At 38.6% G+C, this 21,845-nt stretch overlaps 1 protein-coding gene across 16 annotated transcripts in view; it reads left to right on the top strand.

The window, feature by feature from the left end:
- Nucleotides 1-21,845, top strand: part of ADAM22 (ADAM metallopeptidase domain 22) — a 261,263-nt gene that overhangs the window by 196,306 nt on the left and 43,112 nt on the right. For all 16 annotated transcript variants that reach the window (XM_060196278.1, XM_060196276.1, XM_060196284.1 and 13 more), the window contains exons 13-20: nucleotides 656-746; nucleotides 2,770-2,821; nucleotides 5,839-5,938; nucleotides 8,208-8,279; nucleotides 8,499-8,591; nucleotides 18,690-18,770; nucleotides 19,672-19,722; nucleotides 20,172-20,235. In XM_060196278.1, coding sequence (XP_060052261.1) covers nucleotides 656-746; nucleotides 2,770-2,821; nucleotides 5,839-5,938; nucleotides 8,208-8,279; nucleotides 8,499-8,591; nucleotides 18,690-18,770; nucleotides 19,672-19,722; nucleotides 20,172-20,235 — 604 coding nt within the window. The remainder of the gene's footprint in view (nucleotides 1-655; nucleotides 747-2,769; nucleotides 2,822-5,838; nucleotides 5,939-8,207; nucleotides 8,280-8,498; nucleotides 8,592-18,689; nucleotides 18,771-19,671; nucleotides 19,723-20,171; nucleotides 20,236-21,845) is intronic.

Genomic DNA, 21,845 nt, shown 5'->3' with positions numbered 1-21,845 from the left:
ATTTGGAAAATTTTTGGAGGAAAAAATAATGTACATTTATTTGAAGGGTTACTTTAACCCTCAAGATCTATAATTAATGGTATTTTGAAATAACTGGAAAGAACGTTGCTTCAATTTTTAGGAAGTAGCTAATAATGAAAAAAAAAAAAGAATCCTTAAATTTTTTTCAAGTTCGTTTCTTTTCACCAAAGAGTGTCACCACTTCCTGTGGTTCACAATATTTGTTTTCTGACTACATTCAGTTTGTGGAAGCTTCAAGAATGCGAGTAAGCATGCAAAAACATGCATGTTCCAGACTATGTTTATTTTTGTTTTGTATCTTCCAGTAAACTCGCTTGATTATGAGTTTTAAGATTTTCAGGATTTTACTGGTGAAATTTGGATTAGAAATCGATTATCAGTTTTCAAATCCCTAAGTGGTGATTACTGATTTCTGTTCTTCCCTTCCCTTAAAGGAATAATTAGACATTGCCTTATTTCTTACTAATTCTTCCCAAGTGCCTAGCTGTTCAGCATAGTCGTTAAGTGTTTATCTCTGTTAAATATAATGCTTAGAAATCACCAGTTCTTAATTATATGATGACATTTCCTCTAGTCCATTTTAAATGAAAAATGATTTGCATCTAAATGTATTTTATTCTGTTTTTCTTTTCAGTTTGGGAAAACTGATTTAATGGCAGTTACACTTGCCCAGTCATTAGCCCATAATATTGGTATTATCTCAGACAAAAGAAAGTTGGCAAGTGGTAAGTTTAAGTACATATGTGGCATGGTTGTGTTTAAAATAAACTGTCAATAAAATATTTTAGATAATGAAATTCTTTAATTTAGTTGCTTGATCAAAAGAGTTTGAGTGACCATATAAGATAATATCTAGGACAGACATTTTTTTTAAAGTGATAAAAGGTAATGTGTATATTAATTAATTTTCTTCATGTGTAGTAAACATTTAAGCTGTGAGATGAGATAATAAATGTATTCTTAATTTTAACTTAAAACTTTTAAATATAAGCCTAATAATTTTAATGTCCTTGGTAGAGAGTTCTAGATACATAGATTTAGGGAATATTGTTTAGTTATGGTTTATATACAACATTTTTTAATGGAACCTTAGACCTGGGTCATCTCTGTAAGAAGTTTGATAAGGGGCATAATACAACATGTTTAAAATTTTTTAAATTATCTTTATTTATTGGGTAGTGACAGTTAGAAATTGAGAGGGAAGGGGGAGATAGAGATGGAGAGAGAAAGAGAGACACCTGTAGCACTACTTCGCCACTTGCAAAGCTTTCCCCCTGCAGGTGAAGATAGCGGGGGGGGGGGGTGTTTAACCCAGGTCCTTGTGCATTATAACACGTTCACTCAACCAGGAGGTGTGATTCCACATAGCCTCAACACAGTATGCTTGATTTAACATTCATAAAGAATATATCTTCCAGGGCCAGTCGGTGGCACATCTGGCTAAGTGCACACATTACAGTGTGCAAGGACCTGGGTTCAAGCCCCTGGTCCCCAACTGCAGGGAGAATGCTTCACAAGTGGTGAAGCAGTGCTGCAGGCGTCTCTATATATCTGTCTCTCCTCCTCTCTCAATTTATCTCTGTCCTATTCAGTAAAATGGAAAAAAAAAATGCATCCAGGAGCAGTAGATTTATAGTGCCAGCACCGAGCCCAAGAGATAACCCTGGAGGCAAAAAAAAAAAAAAAGAATATATTTTCCCAAGTAGGTCAAACTTACCAGGAATGGTCAAATAATATATTTGAAATATATGAAATACACATTTGCTTTATTATGTTAATAATAATAAATTCTATAAATTTGATTGATTATACTATTAAAAACAAGTGTCATTAATAGAGTATCCATTGGATGCCAGATAATTGAATAGCAGTTTTATCTAAATCTGGATACTCATTTAACCTTTAAGGCAAGATTCCAAAATACCCTTTGATAGCCCCACTTTGCAAATAAGATGCCTGATTTAAAAAGGTAATGTCTCGGGGGTCGGGCGGTAGCACAGTAGGTTAAGCGCACATGGAGCTAAGAGCAAGGACCTACTTAAGGATCCCGGTTCAAGTCCCCGGCTCCCCACCTGCAGAGGGGTGGCTTCATAAGTGGTGAAGAAGGACTGCAGGTGTCTTTCTGTTCTCTCGGTCTCCTATCTTCTCTCAATTTCTCTCTATCCTATCCAACAACAATAGCAGTGACGACAACAACAACAATGACGATAACAATAAGTGTAACAAGGGCAACAAAATGGGAAAAATGGCCTCCAGGAGAGTGGATTTGTAGTGCAGGCATCGAGCTCCAGCAATAACCCTGGTGACAAAGAAATAACAAATAAAAATAAAATTAATGTCTCTAATACTACACATATTTTAAATGGCAAACCTAGGTTTTGAACCCAGGCATTTCTGGCTTTAATTCCTTTTGCTTAACCAGTTTACTATACTGCCTTATAAGAAACGGTGCAAAAGTTTTAAAAATGAACAAGAAATTGTAAGATTTCCCATAAATGTCTATGAAATCAAGATCTAGTGGGGTAAAACAGTGCTTACAGTGTCTCTTTCTCCCCTTTCCTTTTAAATTTGTCTCTGTCCAAAATAACTAAATAAATAAAATATTAAAAATTATATAGCCTTTCAAATGTAAAGGAGGTTAGAAAACATTGTTAATGTATGTTTACAGAAGTGAAGATCATTTAACAGTAATGACTCTAAAATACCTATTTTCACTTTATAAGAAGACTTTATTCATTTTTTTCTTAGGAGAATGTAAATGTGATGACACGTGGTCTGGATGCATAATGGGAGATACTGGGTGAGTCACTTCATTTCGAAAATAACTCTTTGTTCCTTTTCTTGTTGTTCTATTGTCTTTTATTTATTTATTTTCCCTTTTGTTGCCCTTGCCTTTTTATTGTTGTTGTAGTTATTATTGTTGTTGTTATTGATGTCGTCATTGTTAGATAGGACAGAGAGAAATGGAGAGAGGAGGGGAAGACAGAGAGGGGAAGAGAAAGATAGACACCTGCAGACCTGCTTCACCGCCTGTGAAGGGACTCCCTGAAGGTGGGGAGCTGGGGGCTTGAACCAGGATCCTTAGGCCGGTGCTAAAGCTTTGCGCCATGTGTGCTTAATCCGCTGCACTACTGCACTACTGCCGGACTACCCTGTTCTATTGTCTTTTAAGAGTATAATAGTCGAGACCAGGTGGTGGTGCACCTGGTTGAGCGCACATGTTACAGTGCTCAAAGACCCGGGTTCGAGCCTCATGTCCCCACCTGCAGAGGGAAAGCTTTACAAGTGGGGAAGCAGTGCTGCATGCTTCAGGTGTCTCTCCTTCTCTCTCCCTCTCTATCTCCCCATCTCTCTTGATTTCTGGCTGTCTCTGTCCAATAAATAAATATAATTAAAAAAAATTAGAAAAAAAGTATAATAGTCAATAACTGAGAGCATGGAACTTCACCAGGATATTTAACAGAAAACACAAAGTAGAGTTTTTCAGTGGCTTAGTGTAAATACATATCAGAAATCAACCCCCTACTTATAAAAACAAATGAGGATGGGGACCAGGTGGTAGCTCAGGGGGTTAAGTACACATGGCACAAGGATCCCAGTTCGAACCCCTGGCTCCCCACCCACAAGAGAATCACTTCGCAAGCAGTGAAATGGGTGTCTTTCTCTCTCTCTGTTTTCCCCTCATCTCAATTTGTCTCTGTCCTATCCCATAATAACAACAACAACAAGGGCAACAAAAATTAAGGGGGGGGGGAATGGCCTCCAGGAGGAGTGGATTGGAAACACAGGCACTGAGCCCAGCAATAACCCTGGAGGCAAAAAACAAACCAAGACAAAAACAAACAAACAAACAAAAAATAATTGAGGTCAATTAAGCTAGTAGACCACCAAAGATTATTTAGCTTCGAAGCTAAGCTGGAAACCTAAGGAATGAGATACAGTTATGTTCTAGATCGCTTACCTACTAATTCCTTTCTTTTTATCTTCTTCAATTATAATTAAATGAGATTATAGTAATATGCTGGTAAACTGACTCTAGTAAACAAAAGCAAAATCAGGGCCTGGATTTGCAGCTTTCTTTAATTTCCATGGTGTAAACATTCCCACAGCAGCTGATATTAAGTTACCAATGATGTGCCACTCAAAAGGGAGTGGAAACAGATTTGTACATCTGCTCTCTTGAAAAGGGTTTTTATTTTTATAATTCTGCACTTTTCATAGACTCTTAGGCACCAGTCTTGTCTTTCATTTTAAATAAATTTTACAACAGTTTCTTTCATACAAATTCCATCACTGCCACCTACTATACTCGATGCCATCTTTTGCTCTTTCTGTTTCAGTAACATTTCAGATGCCCAGATGGTTTTCAGACTCCCTTTCAATACTTCTGTACTCCACTTTTATCATCATTAAAAAGGTATAATAGGTTAAAAAAAAAAAAAAGCAAACAGTTGTATAACTCAACCAACTTAAAAAAAACAAAACACAGGGAGTTGGGTGGTAGCACAGTGGGTTAAGTGCAGGTGGCGCTAAGTGCAAGGACCGGCCTGAGGATCCTGGTTCGAGCCCCTGGCTCCCCACCTGCAGGGGAGTTGCTTCACAAGTGGTGAAGCAGGTCTGCAGGTGTCTATCTTTCTCTCCCCCTCTCTGCCTTCCCCTCCTCTCTCCAATTCTCTCTGTCCTATCCAACGATGACGACATCAATAATAACTACAATAATAAAACAACAAGGGCAACAAAAGGGAATAAATAAATAAATGTTAAAAAAAAAGAAAGCACTGCCTAAAGAGGTAAATATTCCCCCCCCCATCTTGTTCACTCTTATTGATCTTCAGTCCCAGCCAAGGTAATCACTATGTTGAATTTAGTTCATTTGGTTCACAGAAAATACATAAAAATATATATAGCCACAACATAGTTTATGTATTCTCCTAATGTTTATGTGTGAAACATAATCATGACATCTTGCTCAGAACTCCTGTGAATCTCAGTTGGGTTGGCAGAAGTCATATTTTACTTCCTTAGACTTTTCAGAGGCTGGACAGATAATCAAATAAGCACAGTTGGTAAGAGAAACAGTGAAGAGAATTTTATTAATAGCTTTCATACCTCATATACATGGGAGAAACTTACTATGTTATCTTTTCTCCCCCTATTTACAGCAGAACACTACTTAGCTCTTGAGAGCCTCTTTTAGAGTTAAAGGGCCAGGGAGAGAAGCAGCGGTAGAGTAAAAGACTTTTATGTGAAAGACCCATTTGTAGTTTTCTGGTGAATCTCCAGACTTCCTTCCACAGTGGTTGGACCAATTTACATTCCCACAACCAATATAGGAGGACTCTTTCCCCTGCAGCTTCTCCAATAGTTTTTTTTTTTCTTGCAGTCAAAATGCTATATCCACCCTTTTTATTCTAATGTGTGATATTCTCACAAGTATAAAGTGGTATCTCATTTTTATTTACATTTCCCTGATCATCAGTGATTTTAAGCATTTTTTTTTTCATGCCTGTTGGCCCATTGAAACTCTTCTTGGGAGAAGACTCTGCCTATGTCTCTTCCAACCACACACTTTTTAATGGGTTGTTTGTCGCTCAGTGAGTTATTTGTGTATTTTGCCTATTAGTCTTCTGTCCAATGTCTGACACATAAATATTTTTTCCCACTCCATGGGGAGGTGGTCTCTCTGTTATGGTTGTGAATCCTTTTGCTGTGGAGAAGATTTCATTTGATGAACAGTGTCCATTTTTAACAGTGTTCAATTTTATGAGTAATGTACAAATAAGAGATGAAAATTACACCTTCCCTTCTTTTTTATAGCTATTATCTTCCTAAAAAGTTCACACAGTGTAATATTGAAGAGTATCACGACTTCCTAAATAGTGGAGGTGGGGCTTGCCTTTTCAACAAACCTTCTAAGGTAATAACTTTGTCAGAGTTGTTAGTTATTGATCTGTCTCAAGTAATATAAACACACATTTATGATTGTGTCTACTGATATGCATAGATCTCAGTGTGCTGAATGTCTGCATTTTCAAAATCATTTTTACCCTTAGGCATTTTGAACTGTTATGTGAGGGGGGAAAAAAGTAGAACATAAGAATGCTCGCTTTCTGAAAATTTTCAATGTCCATATGACCAAATAATAATTAAAAGTTAGCTTCTGAAAATGGGTTCATTTTGCCTTTCTTGTCATTTTTCTGATGATTCTTCCCTCTTAGATACCCAATCACAGTTTAGATCGGTCTTATTTCTCTCATAAATTTCCACTACTACTTTTCAGAGTGAGCAATATGATTGCAGTTACAAATAATTTTCAGTATTAATGACGTTTGCTTAAAGTATAACATCTTTTTTTTTTAAGGGTAGGATTTTATTTTATTGGGTAAAATAGTGGGAAGTGGAAAAATTATGGCAATCAGTGAAATGAATGCATTTGATTTGGGGGCATGTGTGCAAATTCCATATTTCCATTTTTCAAGTTCAAACAGAAATACTGTCAATATTATATTTATTTTACATCTTTAACACTTGAGTCCATTGGTCAGAATTATGTTGATATAATGTTAAAAGATCTTTTCTTGAGGGATGGGTTGGGTTAATGGTTTAAAATACAGCCTTTTTAAAATTATTTATTTATTTATTCCCTTTTGTTGCCCTTGCTGTTTTATTGTTGTAGTCATTATTGATGTTGTTGGATAGAACAGAGAGAAGTGGAGAGAGGAGGGGAAGACAGAGATGGGGAGAGAAAGATAGACACCTGTAGACCTGCTTCACCGTTTGTGAAGGGACTCCCCTGCAGCTGGGGAGCCAGGGGCTCGAACCGGGATCCTTAAGCCAGTCCTTGCGCTTTGCGCCACCTGCGCTTAACCCGCTGTGCTACACCCTGACTCCCACAGTCTTTTTAAAAACTGTTTTTTATATTTATTATTGGATAGAGACAGAGAAATTGAGAGGGGGGAAGATAGAGAGGAAGAGAGAAAGACACCTGCAACTCTGCTTCACCACTCATGAAATTTCACCTCTATAGGTGGGGACCAGGGATTTTAACCTGTACACTATGGTGTGTGTGCTTAACCAGGTGTGCAGCCACCCGGTCCCTAAAATATAGCCATTATGACATAGGCATGACCTCTCATCACCCTTTGATAAGTGGCTAGGAAACACAACAGGGTGCCAATGTCCCTTCATCCTCACCATTTCTCTTCTTCCCCAGAGTTCTTTGCCTTGGTGTAGTATACCATGCCCAGTCTGAGTCTTACCTTATGTTTTCCTTTACTAGAACATCTTTCGGTACCTAGTCTTTGTCACAAGGTTTTTGGTTAGCAGAACATATGTTGGTTATTAACTAGTAAGCAGATCTTTCTTATGTACTTAGAAGACATTGCACACTAAAGAACACTTTGCCTTTGTTAATTTTGCACTTACATTGTGCTTCTGTGCATCACAACAACATGTGGCATTAACTTGGTTCTCTTCTCTCTTCACTATGACAATTAGGAAATATACTTAATAAAAAAACAAATGAACCTTTTTAGACTCATTCAAATGCTTATAAAGATCTATATTACCTAAACCCTGTTGCTGTTAATGAAAAACAATTCATATATCTTACTGGATTAATAGATAATTTTGAACCCAGAGCAAGATAATAAATGGATAAGTTTTATTTTTGGCTTTTAAGGCTATTTCATTAGTTTTTAGCCCTTTTGTCTGAAAATAAAATCAAGAGATAAACTGATTGTTTCGTAGAAGAGAGATAATTTTTGAAATCAGGTGAGAAATTTGATATTATTTTTTAAACTTATTTTTCCCTTCAGCTCATTAAGATAGTATGCATGCTTGTTATCTTTTAATAGGTATATGTTCATCTTCATTCTATAGTATAAAAAACTTATAAATTTGTGAATAAATATTATACATATGGAAAATAGTAATGTACTGTTTACTAATTTACTTATTACTATAGTTAAATTATACTCACAAAGTAATAAAACTGCTGAAAAGTTAAAAATAATATAATATTAAAACGTCTTTTGTTCAGGCCCAAAGTTGCTTAATTGCTAAGGACAGATTTTTATTGCTTTTCTCTGTAATGTTATGTTAGTAGGAATGGCTCTTGCAGTTTCTCATAAGATCTTTGAATGTTTTTTCCATATTTCTGTTCCTTTTTAATATTCACTTCATAGCTTCTTGATCCTCCTGAATGTGGCAATGGCTTCATTGAAACTGGAGAAGAGTGTGACTGTGGGACTCCAACGGTAAGTCTCTGGATATAGATGATGTTTTTAGATTACTAAGGATAATTCTAGGTCTCCATACTAAGGCATATAGAACAAATGTTTTGCCTGGAAATCTTATAGGACTTATGAGAGAAAAGTAACTATTATAAAGTTGCACAACTATTTTATAAAATATACTGGGACTTTTAGGAAAATGATACCATTTTCTGATATTTTGCAAATGTTTATATTCCTTAGGAATGTATCCTTGAAGGAGCAGAATGTTGTAAGAAATGCACCTTGACTCAAGACTCTCAATGTAGTGATGGTCTTTGTTGTAAAAAGTGCAAGGTAAATAAATATGTTTAATGACCAACTGATGGGAAAAAAGTAGTACTTATGATTAAATTGTTAAGGCTAGCTAAACATAACTTAATAATAACAGTAATATTTTTAGGTATATGTTATTGTGACTAAGTGCTGGGTATCTTAAGGATGCTTACAAAATTTTTGCAATTCTCATGTAATTGAAGAGAGCACTGAGGCTCAAGTACAGCTAAGTAGTTTGTTCATTTATGCCAACCCAGTCAGGAAGCTAGAGCCTGAACCTCGTCACTCACCTGAGTTTGTCCTGTCATGATTGCCTCCCCGAAGAGCATACACATTAAATGAAATTGGGCGTTCCTAATCTTTGAATGCTGTCTTCCCTTTGTAAATAAATCCAAGTAGATATTCAGCAGGTCCTTCTTTTGTTGCTGCTCATTTTGGTATCTCCCTTGTATTAACTGTCGTGGAACAAAATGAATTTGCATAGATAACGTTAACATATTGTGTGGGCTAAGCGTAAGACTTTGGAACTCGGGGCTGGGTGGCTCACCTGGAATATTGAACACATTGCCATGAACATGGACTTCAGTATAAGTCACTGGTCCTCACTTACAGGGGGGAAGTTTCACAAGTGGTGAAGCAGTATTGCTGGTGTCTCTCTCTTTTCCCTTCTATTTCTCATTCCTCTCAATCTCCCTATGTCTATCCAGTAAATAAATAAATCTTTAAAAAGAGTTTAGTACTTGTTTTTAAAGATCCCTGAATCAAGGATTCCTTTTTTTAAAAAAAAAAATCTTTTAATGTATTTATTATTGGATAGAGACAGAGAGTAATTGAAAGGGGAGTGGGAGACAGAGAGTGAAAAAGACAGAGAGATGCCTGCAGCCCTGCTTCACAACTTGTGAAGCTTTCTCCATGTAGGTGGGGGACAAGGGGCTTGAACTCAGGTTCTTGTGCACTAAGCCAGGTGCACTACCACCTGGCCCCAGTACTCTTTTTTTTTTTTTTGGTTAAATTTTCTTATATTTATTTATTTATTTTCCCTTTTATTGAGTACTCATTTTTTAATACAGCTTTACATTAATCTGGTTTTAACCTTCCAACATCATCTTATACTTATCTCTGATTACTAAGTCTTTACTTAAAGACTAACAGATTTTTTTTTTTTGGCTTACCTTTCATAAAGAAGCCTATATTTTCTCTTCCTTTTTTCTCCTTTTCATCCTCTCTTCCTCTCCCCCAGGCTTCATTTCTCTGGGTTACCTTTTTAAAATAGATAGATGGGGCAGGGAGTGTTAAGGGAAGGTGGGATATGCAGAATTTACCATGTTAGGAAGTACACTGTGTACCAGAGATTATTATAAGCGCTTTTAATTTATATCATCATATATGTGAATTCTCAACTCTAACACTATTGACATTTTGAACAGATAATTATTTGTTGTGGGGAAGTGTCATGCAGGGCATTTAGCAGTACCCTTGATGTCTACCAACCAGGAGCAAGTAGCTCCTCTTCAAATGGCAACAACCCAAAATGTCTCCAGGCATTGCCAGATCTCCCTTCTGTGCGAAATAATTCCTGGCTTTAGGTAATGTGTCTTAGATAATGTTCGCAGCTAGTCTTTTAGGGTTTCTCATTATAGTGTTATGTGTACAGAGCAAACCCTGTTGCAGAAAAGTGAAATAACCTGTAGAGGTATATTCAGCTTGTAAGGAATAGATGAGCAGTTGCATTTCAGATCTACTGGAAACAATGCCTATTGTTTCTGCTTCCTCCACATCTCTGGCAGACTTTTAAGATAGGCAAACACTGACAGAGATCTCAGGAAAAGATTAAGCCAAATGCGCAACCTGAACTGTCTATTCTGACACCTCCTTCAATGTCTGTGACAAGGAATCCCCATCCATTTGTTTTAACACTTTGATACCTTAGTAACATAAATCTAACATACCTTTTTATCTTTGGTTTATAACATTAGACTTTGTTATTATAATTTAGAGAAACAAATTGAACATAATAAAAATAAACATAAGGTAGCTTGATTATCTCTCAATGCAAGTTACAACTATGTCAGTCATGTAAGATTTTTTTTTTTTGCTACTTCTTTTATCCTTCACTTCACACTCTCATCTTCACTTTGGGCTCCTGGAAGAGCCAGAGAAGGATAATGAATGGAGGAGAGGCAATAAAAGAATAAGATAAGCTATTGTATGTAATCAGAGCCATGATCATGGAAAAGAACCCAAGCGGGGAGTGAGAATGCTTTATAGACACCTGTCATGGGGAGCTGAAAAACTACCTGTGTCAGTAGTCATACTGTAAACCATTAACCCTTCCCAATAAAAGGATAAAAGGAAATAATATATTGTGTGTATTTGTACATTTTCACATATATTTGCAGTAATGCATTTATGACTTAGAGTGGGTGAACATTTTCTGTAAAGGACAGATAGTAAATAAATACTTTGTGAATGGTAAGATTTCTTTCCCAGTTACTCAATTTTGCCTTTGAAAACAAATGGGCATGACTGTGCTACAATAAAACTTTAAAAAAAAATATTTACTTTATTTATTTATTTATTTATTCCCTTTTGTTGCCCTTATTGTTTTATTGTTGTAGTTATTATTGTTGTTGTCGTTGTTGGATAGGACAGAAAGAAATGGAGAAAGGAGGGGAAGACAGAGAGGAGGAGAGAAAGATAGACACCTGCAGACCTGCTTCAACCGCCTGTGAAGCGACTCCCCTGCAGGTGGGGAGCCGGGGTTCGAACCGGGATTCTTATGCCGATCCTTGTGCTTTGCGCCACCTGCGCTTAACCCGCTGCACTACAGCCCGACTCCCACAATAAAACTTTTTATAAATTTTTATTTATAAAAAGGAAACACTGACAAAAACCATAGGATAAGAGGGGTAGGTACAGCTTCACACAGTTCCCACCCACCAGAACTTTGTATCCCTGAAACCTTTCTTATTCTTTATCCCTCTGGGAGTATGGACCCAAGGTCATTGTGGGGTGCAGAAGGTGGAAGGTCTGGCCTCTGTAATTGCTTACCCCCTCAACATGGGTGTTGGCAGGTCCATCCATACTCTCAGCCTGTCTCTGTCTAGTTCCCTAGTGGGGAAGGGCTCTGGGGAAGCGGAGCTCCAGGACACATTGGTAGGATCGTCTGCCCTGGGAAGTTCAGTTGGCATCACACTAGCATCTGGAACCTGGTGTCTGAAAAAAGAGCTAACATAAAGAACCAAACAAATTGTCGACTAATCATGAACCTAAAGGCTGGAATAGTTCAGATGAAGCGTTGGAGGGGGGAAGGGCCTCCATTTTGTAGTATAGAAACAACCAACCAACACAAAATCTCTCAAGCCACAATTTGTAGATCCCCTGTTGTAGATACTGCTTATTTAATTAAAAAATTATTATCTTGATTTATTTATTGGATAGAGAGAGTCAGAAACCGAGAGGGAAGGGAGGGATAGAGAGGGTAAGAGATAGAGAGCTTTACCGCTTGTGACACTTTTCCCTTGAAGGTGGGAACTGGGGGCTTGAACCTGGATCCTTGCGCATTGTAACATGTGCACTGAACTAGGTGCACCACCACCCAGCCCCCTCTTACTGACTTTTTAAATTATTTTCTTTTGCCCATTAGACTGAAAGTTTTATGAGAGTGTCTGGCTGGTATATTTACTGTTATGACTCTAGTTATAGCAAGTCCTTTTTCATTATGTATTCTTTTTTAAAAAAATATTTATTTATTCCCTTTTGTTGTCCTTGTTGTTTTATTGTTGTAGTTATTACTGATGTCGTCATTGTTGGATAGAACAGAGAGAAATGGAGAGAGGAGGGAAAGGCAGAAAGGGGGAGAGAAAGGTAGACACCTGCAGACCTGCTTCACTGCTTGTGAAGCGACTCCCCTGCAGGTGGTGAGCCGGGGCTTGAACTGGGATTCTTTTTTTTTTTTTTTTAATTTTTTATTTAAGAAAGGATTAGTGAACAAAAGCATAAGGTAGGAGGGGTACAACTCCACACAATTCCCTCCACCCAATCCCCATAACCCACTCCCTCCCATGGTAGCTTTCCCATTCTCTATCCCTCTGGGAGCATGGACCCAGGGTCGTTGAGGGTTGCAGAAGGTAGAAGGTCTGGCTTCTGTAGTTGCTTCCCCGCTGAACATGGGCGTTGACTGGTCGGTCCATACCCCCAGTCTGCCTCTCTCTTTCCCTAGTAGGGTGTGTCTCTGGGGAAGCTGAGCTCCAGGACACATTGGTGGGGTCTTCAATCCAGGGAAGCCTAGCCAGCATCCTGGTGGCATCTGGAACCTGGTGATTGAAAAGAGAGTTAACATATGAAGCCAAACAATTTGTTGAGCAATCATGGATCCCAAGCTTGGAATAGTGGAGAGGAAGTGTTAGGGAGGTACTCACTGCAAACTCTAGTGTAATCCTGCTTTCAGGTATATATTTTGCAGTAGTTTATGGATACGTGTGCACATAAACTTCTTATGCTCCTTGTGCTTTGCGCCACCTGAGCTTAACCCACTGCGCTATCACCCAACTCCCCTTCATTATGTATTCTTTCAGAAGTTTCCCGGCAGTCCTTGAATCTCATACGAGCTCTGTCTTAAATCTGTTCATATTTCTACCTCAAATGTTCTAAAATTGTATTTTTCCCCAATCTTGAAGTAGATAATTGGGTTATATGAAATTAACTTGTCTTGCTTATTGCCTTGCTTTTATGACATTTATTTCCACTAAATAAGTTCTTGTGAGTGGAATTCTTGTCTTTTTCATTGAATTCCTAGTGGCTAGAAAGTACCTTGGGCAGTTTAAATGTTCAATAAGCATTTAATGAATCAATTCATATTTTGTTTGGATCTTCTGAAAATTACCTTTTGAGGTCTTTGTTGGAGTGGGAAGTATGCTATTTTGGAAAGGAATGAGAATGTGATTGAAGAGGAAAGGGTAAGGATGATATCCTTATGGATTGATTAATTTTTTTATAATAAGTAGTTTGATTTATAAACCTAAAATACTTAAAATTTTATATTTACAGGGGCTTGAAGAAGTAGCTCACCAGATAAGGCACATGCCTTATGTATGTCCCAGATTTGAGTCCTAACACCACATGGGAGATTCTATGGAACTAGAGTGCTGTAGTCTCTCTCTCTGCCTCTCTTCTTAATGAAAATGTGTCTTACCAGTGAAATCATGCATATGTGAATTCTGGCTCTGAAAGGTTTTTTTCTACAATTGTATCTAAAAATACATATATTTTTGGGGGGCTGGGTGGTAGCACACCAGGTTAGGAGCACATGGCACAAAGCCCAAGGACCAGCGCAAAGCCCAAGGACGAGCACAAAGATCCCGGTTGGAGCCCCCAGATCCCCACCTGTAAGGGGATCTCTTCATAAGTGGTGAAGTAGGTCTAGAGGTGTCTTTCTCTCCCTCTATTCTCCCCTCCTCACTCAACATCTCTCTGTCCTATCCAACAATAATATCAGCAGCAACAACAATAACAGTAACAGCTACAATGACGAAAATGGGAAAAATGGCCGCCAGGAGCAGTAGATTCGTAGTGCAGGCACCGAGCCCCAGCAAATAATCCTGGAGGCAAAAACAAAGCAAAACATAAGCTTTTAAAAAGCTGTCTTACACAGCAGGAACCTCACTTCCTCTTTAGAGCCTATATTTCCCCTAGTCCTCGAACCTCTAGGGTGGGACTCACTTTCCTGCATACTTCTCTCAATTCATACCAAATGATATTGCACGTGCTGATCCCAGACTAATCAACACAAGTACCACCTCAGCATGCATCACTTCAGACTGTGTCCAGTGATATCAGGCATGGAATGTCAACCCTTCACCCTTTTATACGGGTGAGACCTTTCCTTTCATGGTATTCTCTAATTCCATCCCAGGTGATTCATTTCCTAACAAAGTCCCAATGTCTAGATATAGACCAGGTTCCATGAGATAGAGAATATGTTCACATGTATCCATAAATTAGGGCAAAATATATACCTGAAAGCAAAAGTACACAGTAGTCTGCAGTGAGTCAGTATAAAGTTCCTAATGAAATACTATCTAATTAAACTTAGATACCCTCCTCACCTACTTCCTATTACAGTTCCCTCACTCACTCCAAAGCTAACCTTAGCAAAGCAAGGACTGCAAAAGCTGAATAAGGCCAAGAGACTGGCATATTTTAAGGATGACTCTTTAGTCACTATCAGGCCACCTCATCAGCTGGGGCCCTAATTGGGGAGTCCTGAGATTCCCACACAGACATGATGGGCGTAGACCTCAAATAAATCCCTCTCTGCATTGTTTCTGGTCATCTCTATCAGGAACAACAAAATAGACCCCCTTTTTGGGCCCCCATAGGACCTTGCCCTCAGCTTGGATCAACAATGGTAGAGAATGTTCCATCCTCTGAAGGGAAGATGGACAACATACTTTATGCTACACCTGAGGAAGATGTCCTGATATTGGGGCAGCTTGGAATGTTCATACTCATGACCACAGAATGTGAGCTCAGATCTACAGGGATACAGGGGTCACATAGGCTCTTAAGCTGAATATGGGCCCCAGACCAAATCAAATCGATGGGGTTTACAGTCAACAATATTTATACCCCTTTCTTATATTAGGGAGCTACTCTCTTCCCTGCCAGCTTTCTATTCCTTTTCCAACCATGACATCATCTCCCCAGACAATAACTTGGATCCACCTACCAAAAAAAACAAACAAACTAGTATAGTCACAGACCCTTTGGAATATAACTAAAATATGACTACTAGCTATCTAAAAATAAAATGGAGGACCCCCCAACTCTTCATCTGCATTATTCTAGCCTTTAAGTTCATGACTGATCAACAATTTGTTTGGCTTTGTATGTTAACTCTCTTTTCAGCCACCAGCTTCCAGATGCTAGCATGATGCTGACCATACTTCCCTGGACAGACAACCCCACCAATGCGCCTTGGAGCTTCGCTTCCCCAGAGCCCTTCCCCACTAGGGAAAGAGAGAGGCAGGCTGGGAGTATGGATCAACCTGTCAATGCCAATGTTCAGTGGGGAAGCAATTACAGAAGCCAGACCTTCCACCTTCTGCATCCAAAAATGACTTTGGCTCTATACTCCCAGAAGGTTAAAGAATAGGAAAGCTATCAGGGGAGGGGATGGGATGCAGAGATCTGGTGGTGGGAATAGAGTGGAGTTGTACCTCTCTTATCCTATGGATTTGTCAATTTTTCCCATTTATAAAAATAAATCAATAAATAAGCTATTTTACAGCAATTCCACTACACAACATACCCTAATTTTTTAATTAGTGATTTAATATTGACTTACAAAATTATAACAGTGATATAATTCCACACGTTCTCCACCACCAGAGTTCTCTGTCCCCATTCCATTTATTGGAAACTCTATTAGTTATTTCAAGATCACAGATATGGGCTTATATTTATATAACTATCTATATTTATACATTTGCCCATTTTTTCTATGCTGCTTTCTCTTAATTTCTAAGTCACACCTGCTACTTTTTTAAATTTATTTAAGAAAGGAGACATTAACAAAACCGTAGGATAGGAGGGGTACAACTCCACACAATTCCCAACACCTGATCTCCATTTCCCTTCCCCTCCCCAATAGCTTTCCCATTCTCTATCCCTCTAGGAGCATGGGCCCAGGGTTGTTGTGGGTTGCAGAAGGTAGAAGGTCTGGCTTCTGTAATTGCTTCCCCACTGAACATGGGCATTGACAGGTCGATTCATATTCCCAGTCTGCCTCTCTCTCCCTTGTAGGGTGGGTCTCTGGGGAAGCTGAGCTCCAGGACACATTGGTGGGGTCTTCAGTCCAAGGAAGCCTGGCTAGCATCCTGATGGCATCTGGAACCTGGTGGCTGAAAAGAGAATTAATATACAAAGCCAAACAAATTGTTGAACAATCATGCACCCAAAGGTTGAAATAGTGGAGATGACTTGTTGGGGGGTACTCACTGCAGACTCTTGTGTACTTCTGCTTTCAGGTATATATTTTGCCTAGTTTATGGATATGTGTGAGCATATGCTCTATCTCATGGAACCTGGTCTATATCTAGGTTTTGGGACTTTGTTAGGAAGTGAACCACCTGGGATGGAGTTAGAGAATGCTATGAAAGGAAAGGTCTCACCCTAGTAATGAAGCTGAAGGGTTGTCATTCCACACCTGAAGTCTCTGGACACAGTCTGAGCTGAAGCATGTTGAAGTGGCACTCGTTGCGCTGATTAGGTTGTGATCAGTGGATGCAGTATTATTTGATATGAATTGGAAGAAGCAAGTGGGAAAGTGTGCCCTACTCTAAGGTTCCAGGACTGGGGGAAATATAGGCTCTATAGTGGAAATGTGAGGTTCCTGCTGTCTTAGGGTTCCAGAAGACAATGGATAGTTATTGTTATCATCACATTATTTGGTGATTGGGTTAACTTTGAAAAGTCCCTTTGTTAGGGTTTGCTGTATAATACCCAGTATCTTGTATATAGCTGTGCCACCAGTTGCTTCTGATCTACCTGGTCTAGAGAGTCCGCATATTAAAGACTCAGCCTATGTATTATAAAGACTCAGTCTGTGTTTTAAAAAGTTTGAGACATATAATCAGTTTTTCCCACTATCATATTAATTAAATAGTGATTTATATGACTACAATTTAATAGGTGTGTACATAAACACCATTCCCACCACCAAAAGACTGTGTCCCATTCCACCCACCTGCCGGCCCAGGAAGCCACAGGTCTACCCTCCCCCTCACCACAGGGTTTTTACTTTGGTGCCCTCCTACACCAGCTCCTTCTGAGTATCCTCCCCCCACCCCCCTTTTTTCTGTCTTCTTTTTCCAAGTCCTGATGGAATTGGAGTTTAGAGCCTTCTGATCATCTTCCCCTAACATTTACTCCTCTGGGAGTATGAATCAAAATTCTCTATGGATTGCAGAAGGTGGAAGGTCTGGTTTCTGTAATTGTTTCTCTGCTGGACATGAGTGTTGACAGGTTGATCCATACCCCTAGCCTGTTTCTGTCTTTCCTTACATAGGCCTCTAGAGAGGTGAGGCTCCAGGACACATTGAAGAGGTCATCTGCCCAGGGAGTTCAGTATGAAATCCTAGTAGTATTCTCAACTTGGTGGCTGTGGCTTAGTGAGTTTCTAGAGAGATCCTAGCTGCATTTTGTTGAGTTTCAGGTCATTTTATTGTTGTTTTCTAGTTTACTAGGAGCACAATCTGAAATGTTCTACTTCATAGCCATGTCTTATTTTTTTTCCTTATAATTTCAAATAGAAGGGAGATATAGAGAGGGGAAATACCATAGTACTGCTACACTGTTCATAGAACTCCTTCTTCATGGCATGCATGGTGTTCTCATGTGTTTTGTGGGTTTGAACCCAGGTCCTTGACCGTGATAAAATTAGTGCTTTACTGAGTGAGCAATTTCCCACCCCAGAAAAATTGAACACGAAATAGTTGAAATGGTTGAAAATACATACACACTTGAACATACTTGTGTGCTTCTTTCATATCTTGCATATACTGATACAAATAATAGAGGAATTAAAATACAGTAAAAGACCAATATGGAGATTGGTGTAGGAATAGGATGGGATAGGAGAAGGGGAAAAGGCATGAAAGAAATAATTTTACTAGATAATCTAATTTTTTTAGTTCAGTCTAAAATGAATTTTCACATTCATAGAAGATAAGGAAAAGAAAAAAAAAGAGTAAAATGATAAGATACTAGTAAGAATAAAGGGTAAAACATCAATCGAAACCCAAAAGTTATTTCTTTGAAAGGAAGAATAACTAAAACTTGGTCAGGATTTTCCTTTTGGTTTAGATATATCAGTAAACACTACCCTACTGAGTAAGATGCTGTAACATTTATGCGTGATGACTTTGCATATTACTTCATGCAGGACAAACTCTGAAAAAATATTAAGCTAACATTTCATTCAGTAATTGGTTTTCACAGATTACCATCTTAAAATAGTTTGAGGTATTTCTTTCCAAACAGTATTCATTTTACTTTTAAAAGATGATACTGTGAAAAAAATTTGTTTGGCAGGTTTGCATATTGTGTTCATTTTAGTTTCAGCCTATGGGAACTGTGTGCCGAGAAGCTGTGAATGACTGTGATATTCACGAAACATGCTCAGGAAATTCAAGCCAGGTAATTTATGAAATAGTCACTGTAAGCCTAGCAGGGAATAATAGGGGTATCAGATGTTCTTGCCTCTTTTTCTCAACAACTTAATGTTTTTTAATTCTTTTCCAGGATTTTAAGTTTCAGTAAGTTTGAGCAGATATTCACATGCTTTGTCTTAATGTTGAAATAACCTAAGCCTGCATGCATGCCTTAATTGTTTTGTTTTAAGTATGGAATAAAAGGCATTTGTTGTTTGTGTGATTAATGAAGAGAGGGACTTAAAAAAAAAGTTTTCTTGTCCAGCTCATTTAAACACAAGCCACTAAAGGCAGAGAGACCCACATAATGTTGGGCTCAGAAAAGGGATATATGTCTCACTCATTAATAGTTGCTCTTGAATTTAATATAGATTAAGGGTAGATAGAGAAGATATGAAAATTGGTAAATTTTCTTGTGAACTCACAGATTTCACATAGTCAGTTGTACTATGAACAGTCTGCTTTGCATGTTGTTACAGGAATATAAAAATGACCATATAAGTTGTAACACTGTAATAGTGGAAAATATTTTTTGGCATTGTTTTTAAAAATGATGCAAAGTGCAAGGACCGGTGTAAGGATCCCAGTTCGAGCCCCTGGCTCCCCACCTGCAGGGGAGTCGTTTCACAAGTGGTGAAGCAGGTCTGCAGGTGTCTCCCTTTCTCTACCCCTCTCTATCCTCCCCTCCTCTCTCCATTTCTCTCTGACCTATCCAACAATGATGACGACAACAACAACAACAATAATAATAATTACAACAATAAAACAAGGGCAACAAAAGGGAATAAATAAATAAATATTTTTAAAAAATGAAAGCATTAAAGATATTAAGCCCAACTGTGTATTTCTTTTGTATTTAGGTTCACAGTTCTATTTTCTTTTCCTAGTGTGCCCCAAATATTCATAAAATGGATGGATATTCATGTGATGGAGTTCAGGTAAATGGCTTTATTTTTACCTAAATTTCCTAAATGTTCCTGTATGTGGCTTTATGAGAAAATACTGAAGGCAACAATATAGGAAGATAGATTTTTAAAAGTCTTTTATTTTTTAATATTTATTTATTATTGAATAGAGACAAAAAGAAATTGAGAGGGGAGGGGGGGACAGGGAAAGAGACAGAGACACCTGTAGCCCTGCTTCACCACCTGTGAAGCTTTCCCCCTGCAGGTGGGGACCAGGTGCTTGAACCTGGGTCCTTGTGCACTGTGTTGTAAACACTTAACCAGGTGTGCCCCTGCCTGGTCCCCGGAAGATAGATTTTTGGGTTTTATGATCAGTTTTAGAGATACTGATAATCAACTAGATTTACTAGCTTATATTACTTTATTTAGTTATCTGAGATAAGCAAATGTTACATCACTAATGGGTATGTTTTCCATTTTAGGGAATTTGCTTTGGAGGAAGATGTAAAACCAGGGATAGACAGTGCAAATACATTTGGGGGCAAAGTAAGTAAATAGTGCAGCTCTCTCTTTTTCAAAGGATGATATCAAGTCAACTGTCTCATGGATGGATATATGAGCTAAAATGAAAATTCTGATCGCTGTGACTGTGGAAGGGACTCTCAAAGCTACTATTGTGATTTTTTTTTTAAGAAGCACTTTTGTGGAAATTTTAGAGAAAGATATATCCTTTGAGAAGACACTATCCATGCATTTTGGCTAGTTGTTAGTGCCTTGGGATAAACAGTAGAAGCCTTTAACACCAGGTTGTGAAGTCCATAGTGAGGCTGGCAGTTGGGAGAACAGAGCATATCAGAGTTTCAGCTCCACTGACACACTCCTCAGCTGAGTATCCTTAAGCAAACTGTACAGTTTCATAGCATGGACATTAACCCTAAATAGGACACACTTGGATTAAAACTATGGCATTTTATGTAGTTCCTTTTCTTCCTTAAGTGGCCTTCTTAAGAAAAGTACTTTCCTAGTTCCTAGTTCGAAGATATTTTCTACTGAGATAACTTGGCTATAGCTGAAAGAATCTTACATTCTCTTTAAAGTTTGCTAGGTTTTAAGGGGGGAAATATCAATCAATCATTTATATTTAAACCATACTATTCAAATTATGTCTCTAATTACGTTTTTGCTTAAATGCTGAGTTTTTTTCTAAACTATTGCTGGACTTTTTTCTTTTCTTTTTTTTTTTCCTCCAAGGTCGTCACTGGGGCTTAGTACCTATACTACAAATCCACTGCTCCCAGTGACATCCCCCCCCCCATATTTTGTTTGATAAGACAGAGAGAAATTGAGAGGGGATGAGAGTGGAAGGAACAGGAAGATAGAAAAGGAGAAAGACACCTGCAGATCCTTTCCATAGCTCCTAAAGTGTCCCCCACTGTAGATGGGGAGTGGAGACTGGAACCTGGGTACTTGTGTGGGTCATTGCATAGTATTATGAGTGCTTAACAAGGTGTGCCATTGCCCAGTCCTCTTGCTGGACTTTTTGAAAGCAAGTTTCTCTCTCTTTCTTATTTTCTTTTGTTCTTTCTTCCTCCCTCCCTCCCTCCCTCCCTCCCTTCCTTCCTTCCTTCTTTCCTTCCTTCCTTCTATCCTACCAAGATTATCACTATGGCTCGGTGCCTGCACAATCATTGTAGTGAAGTGTCATTTGTTGTTAAAATTTGTAGGCTCTTGCCAGCCGGTCTAGCTTCACTGGCGGGTAACAGAGACGCGGAGACAACGGCTGGGCAGGGAAGCTGTATTTCTTTATTCAGGAACAACGATTCATAAACTAAGACAAACTAATCACCAAACAGAACTCGGCTGTCTCTTTGCGGCGGCGCAAGCACTCTCTCTCTTACTCTCGAACTCAGGAACCCTCTCCCGGGGTTCCTTGGGGCGGGGCCAAGCAGGCCCGAGAAATTAACAGGACTCATCCAGTTCTCTTGGTGGGGGAGGGCTAGAACAAACCAATGTAAAGCATACGACAATTCCCCCTTTTCTTTTTAACTAAATGACTATAGTATCAAGGGTGTGGGGTGAACAGAAACATATATAACAAAAACCAGCAGGTTGCCAAGGGAAGGCCTGAGGGGGCCATATCTGCCTCTGGGGGGCTA

The sequence above is a fragment of the Erinaceus europaeus genome, chromosome 8 (assembly GCF_950295315.1).
Source record: "Erinaceus europaeus chromosome 8, mEriEur2.1, whole genome shotgun sequence".
Taxonomy (NCBI): Eukaryota; Metazoa; Chordata; class Mammalia; order Eulipotyphla; family Erinaceidae; genus Erinaceus; species Erinaceus europaeus.
This window is presented reverse-complemented; position numbering and strand designations above follow the sequence as displayed.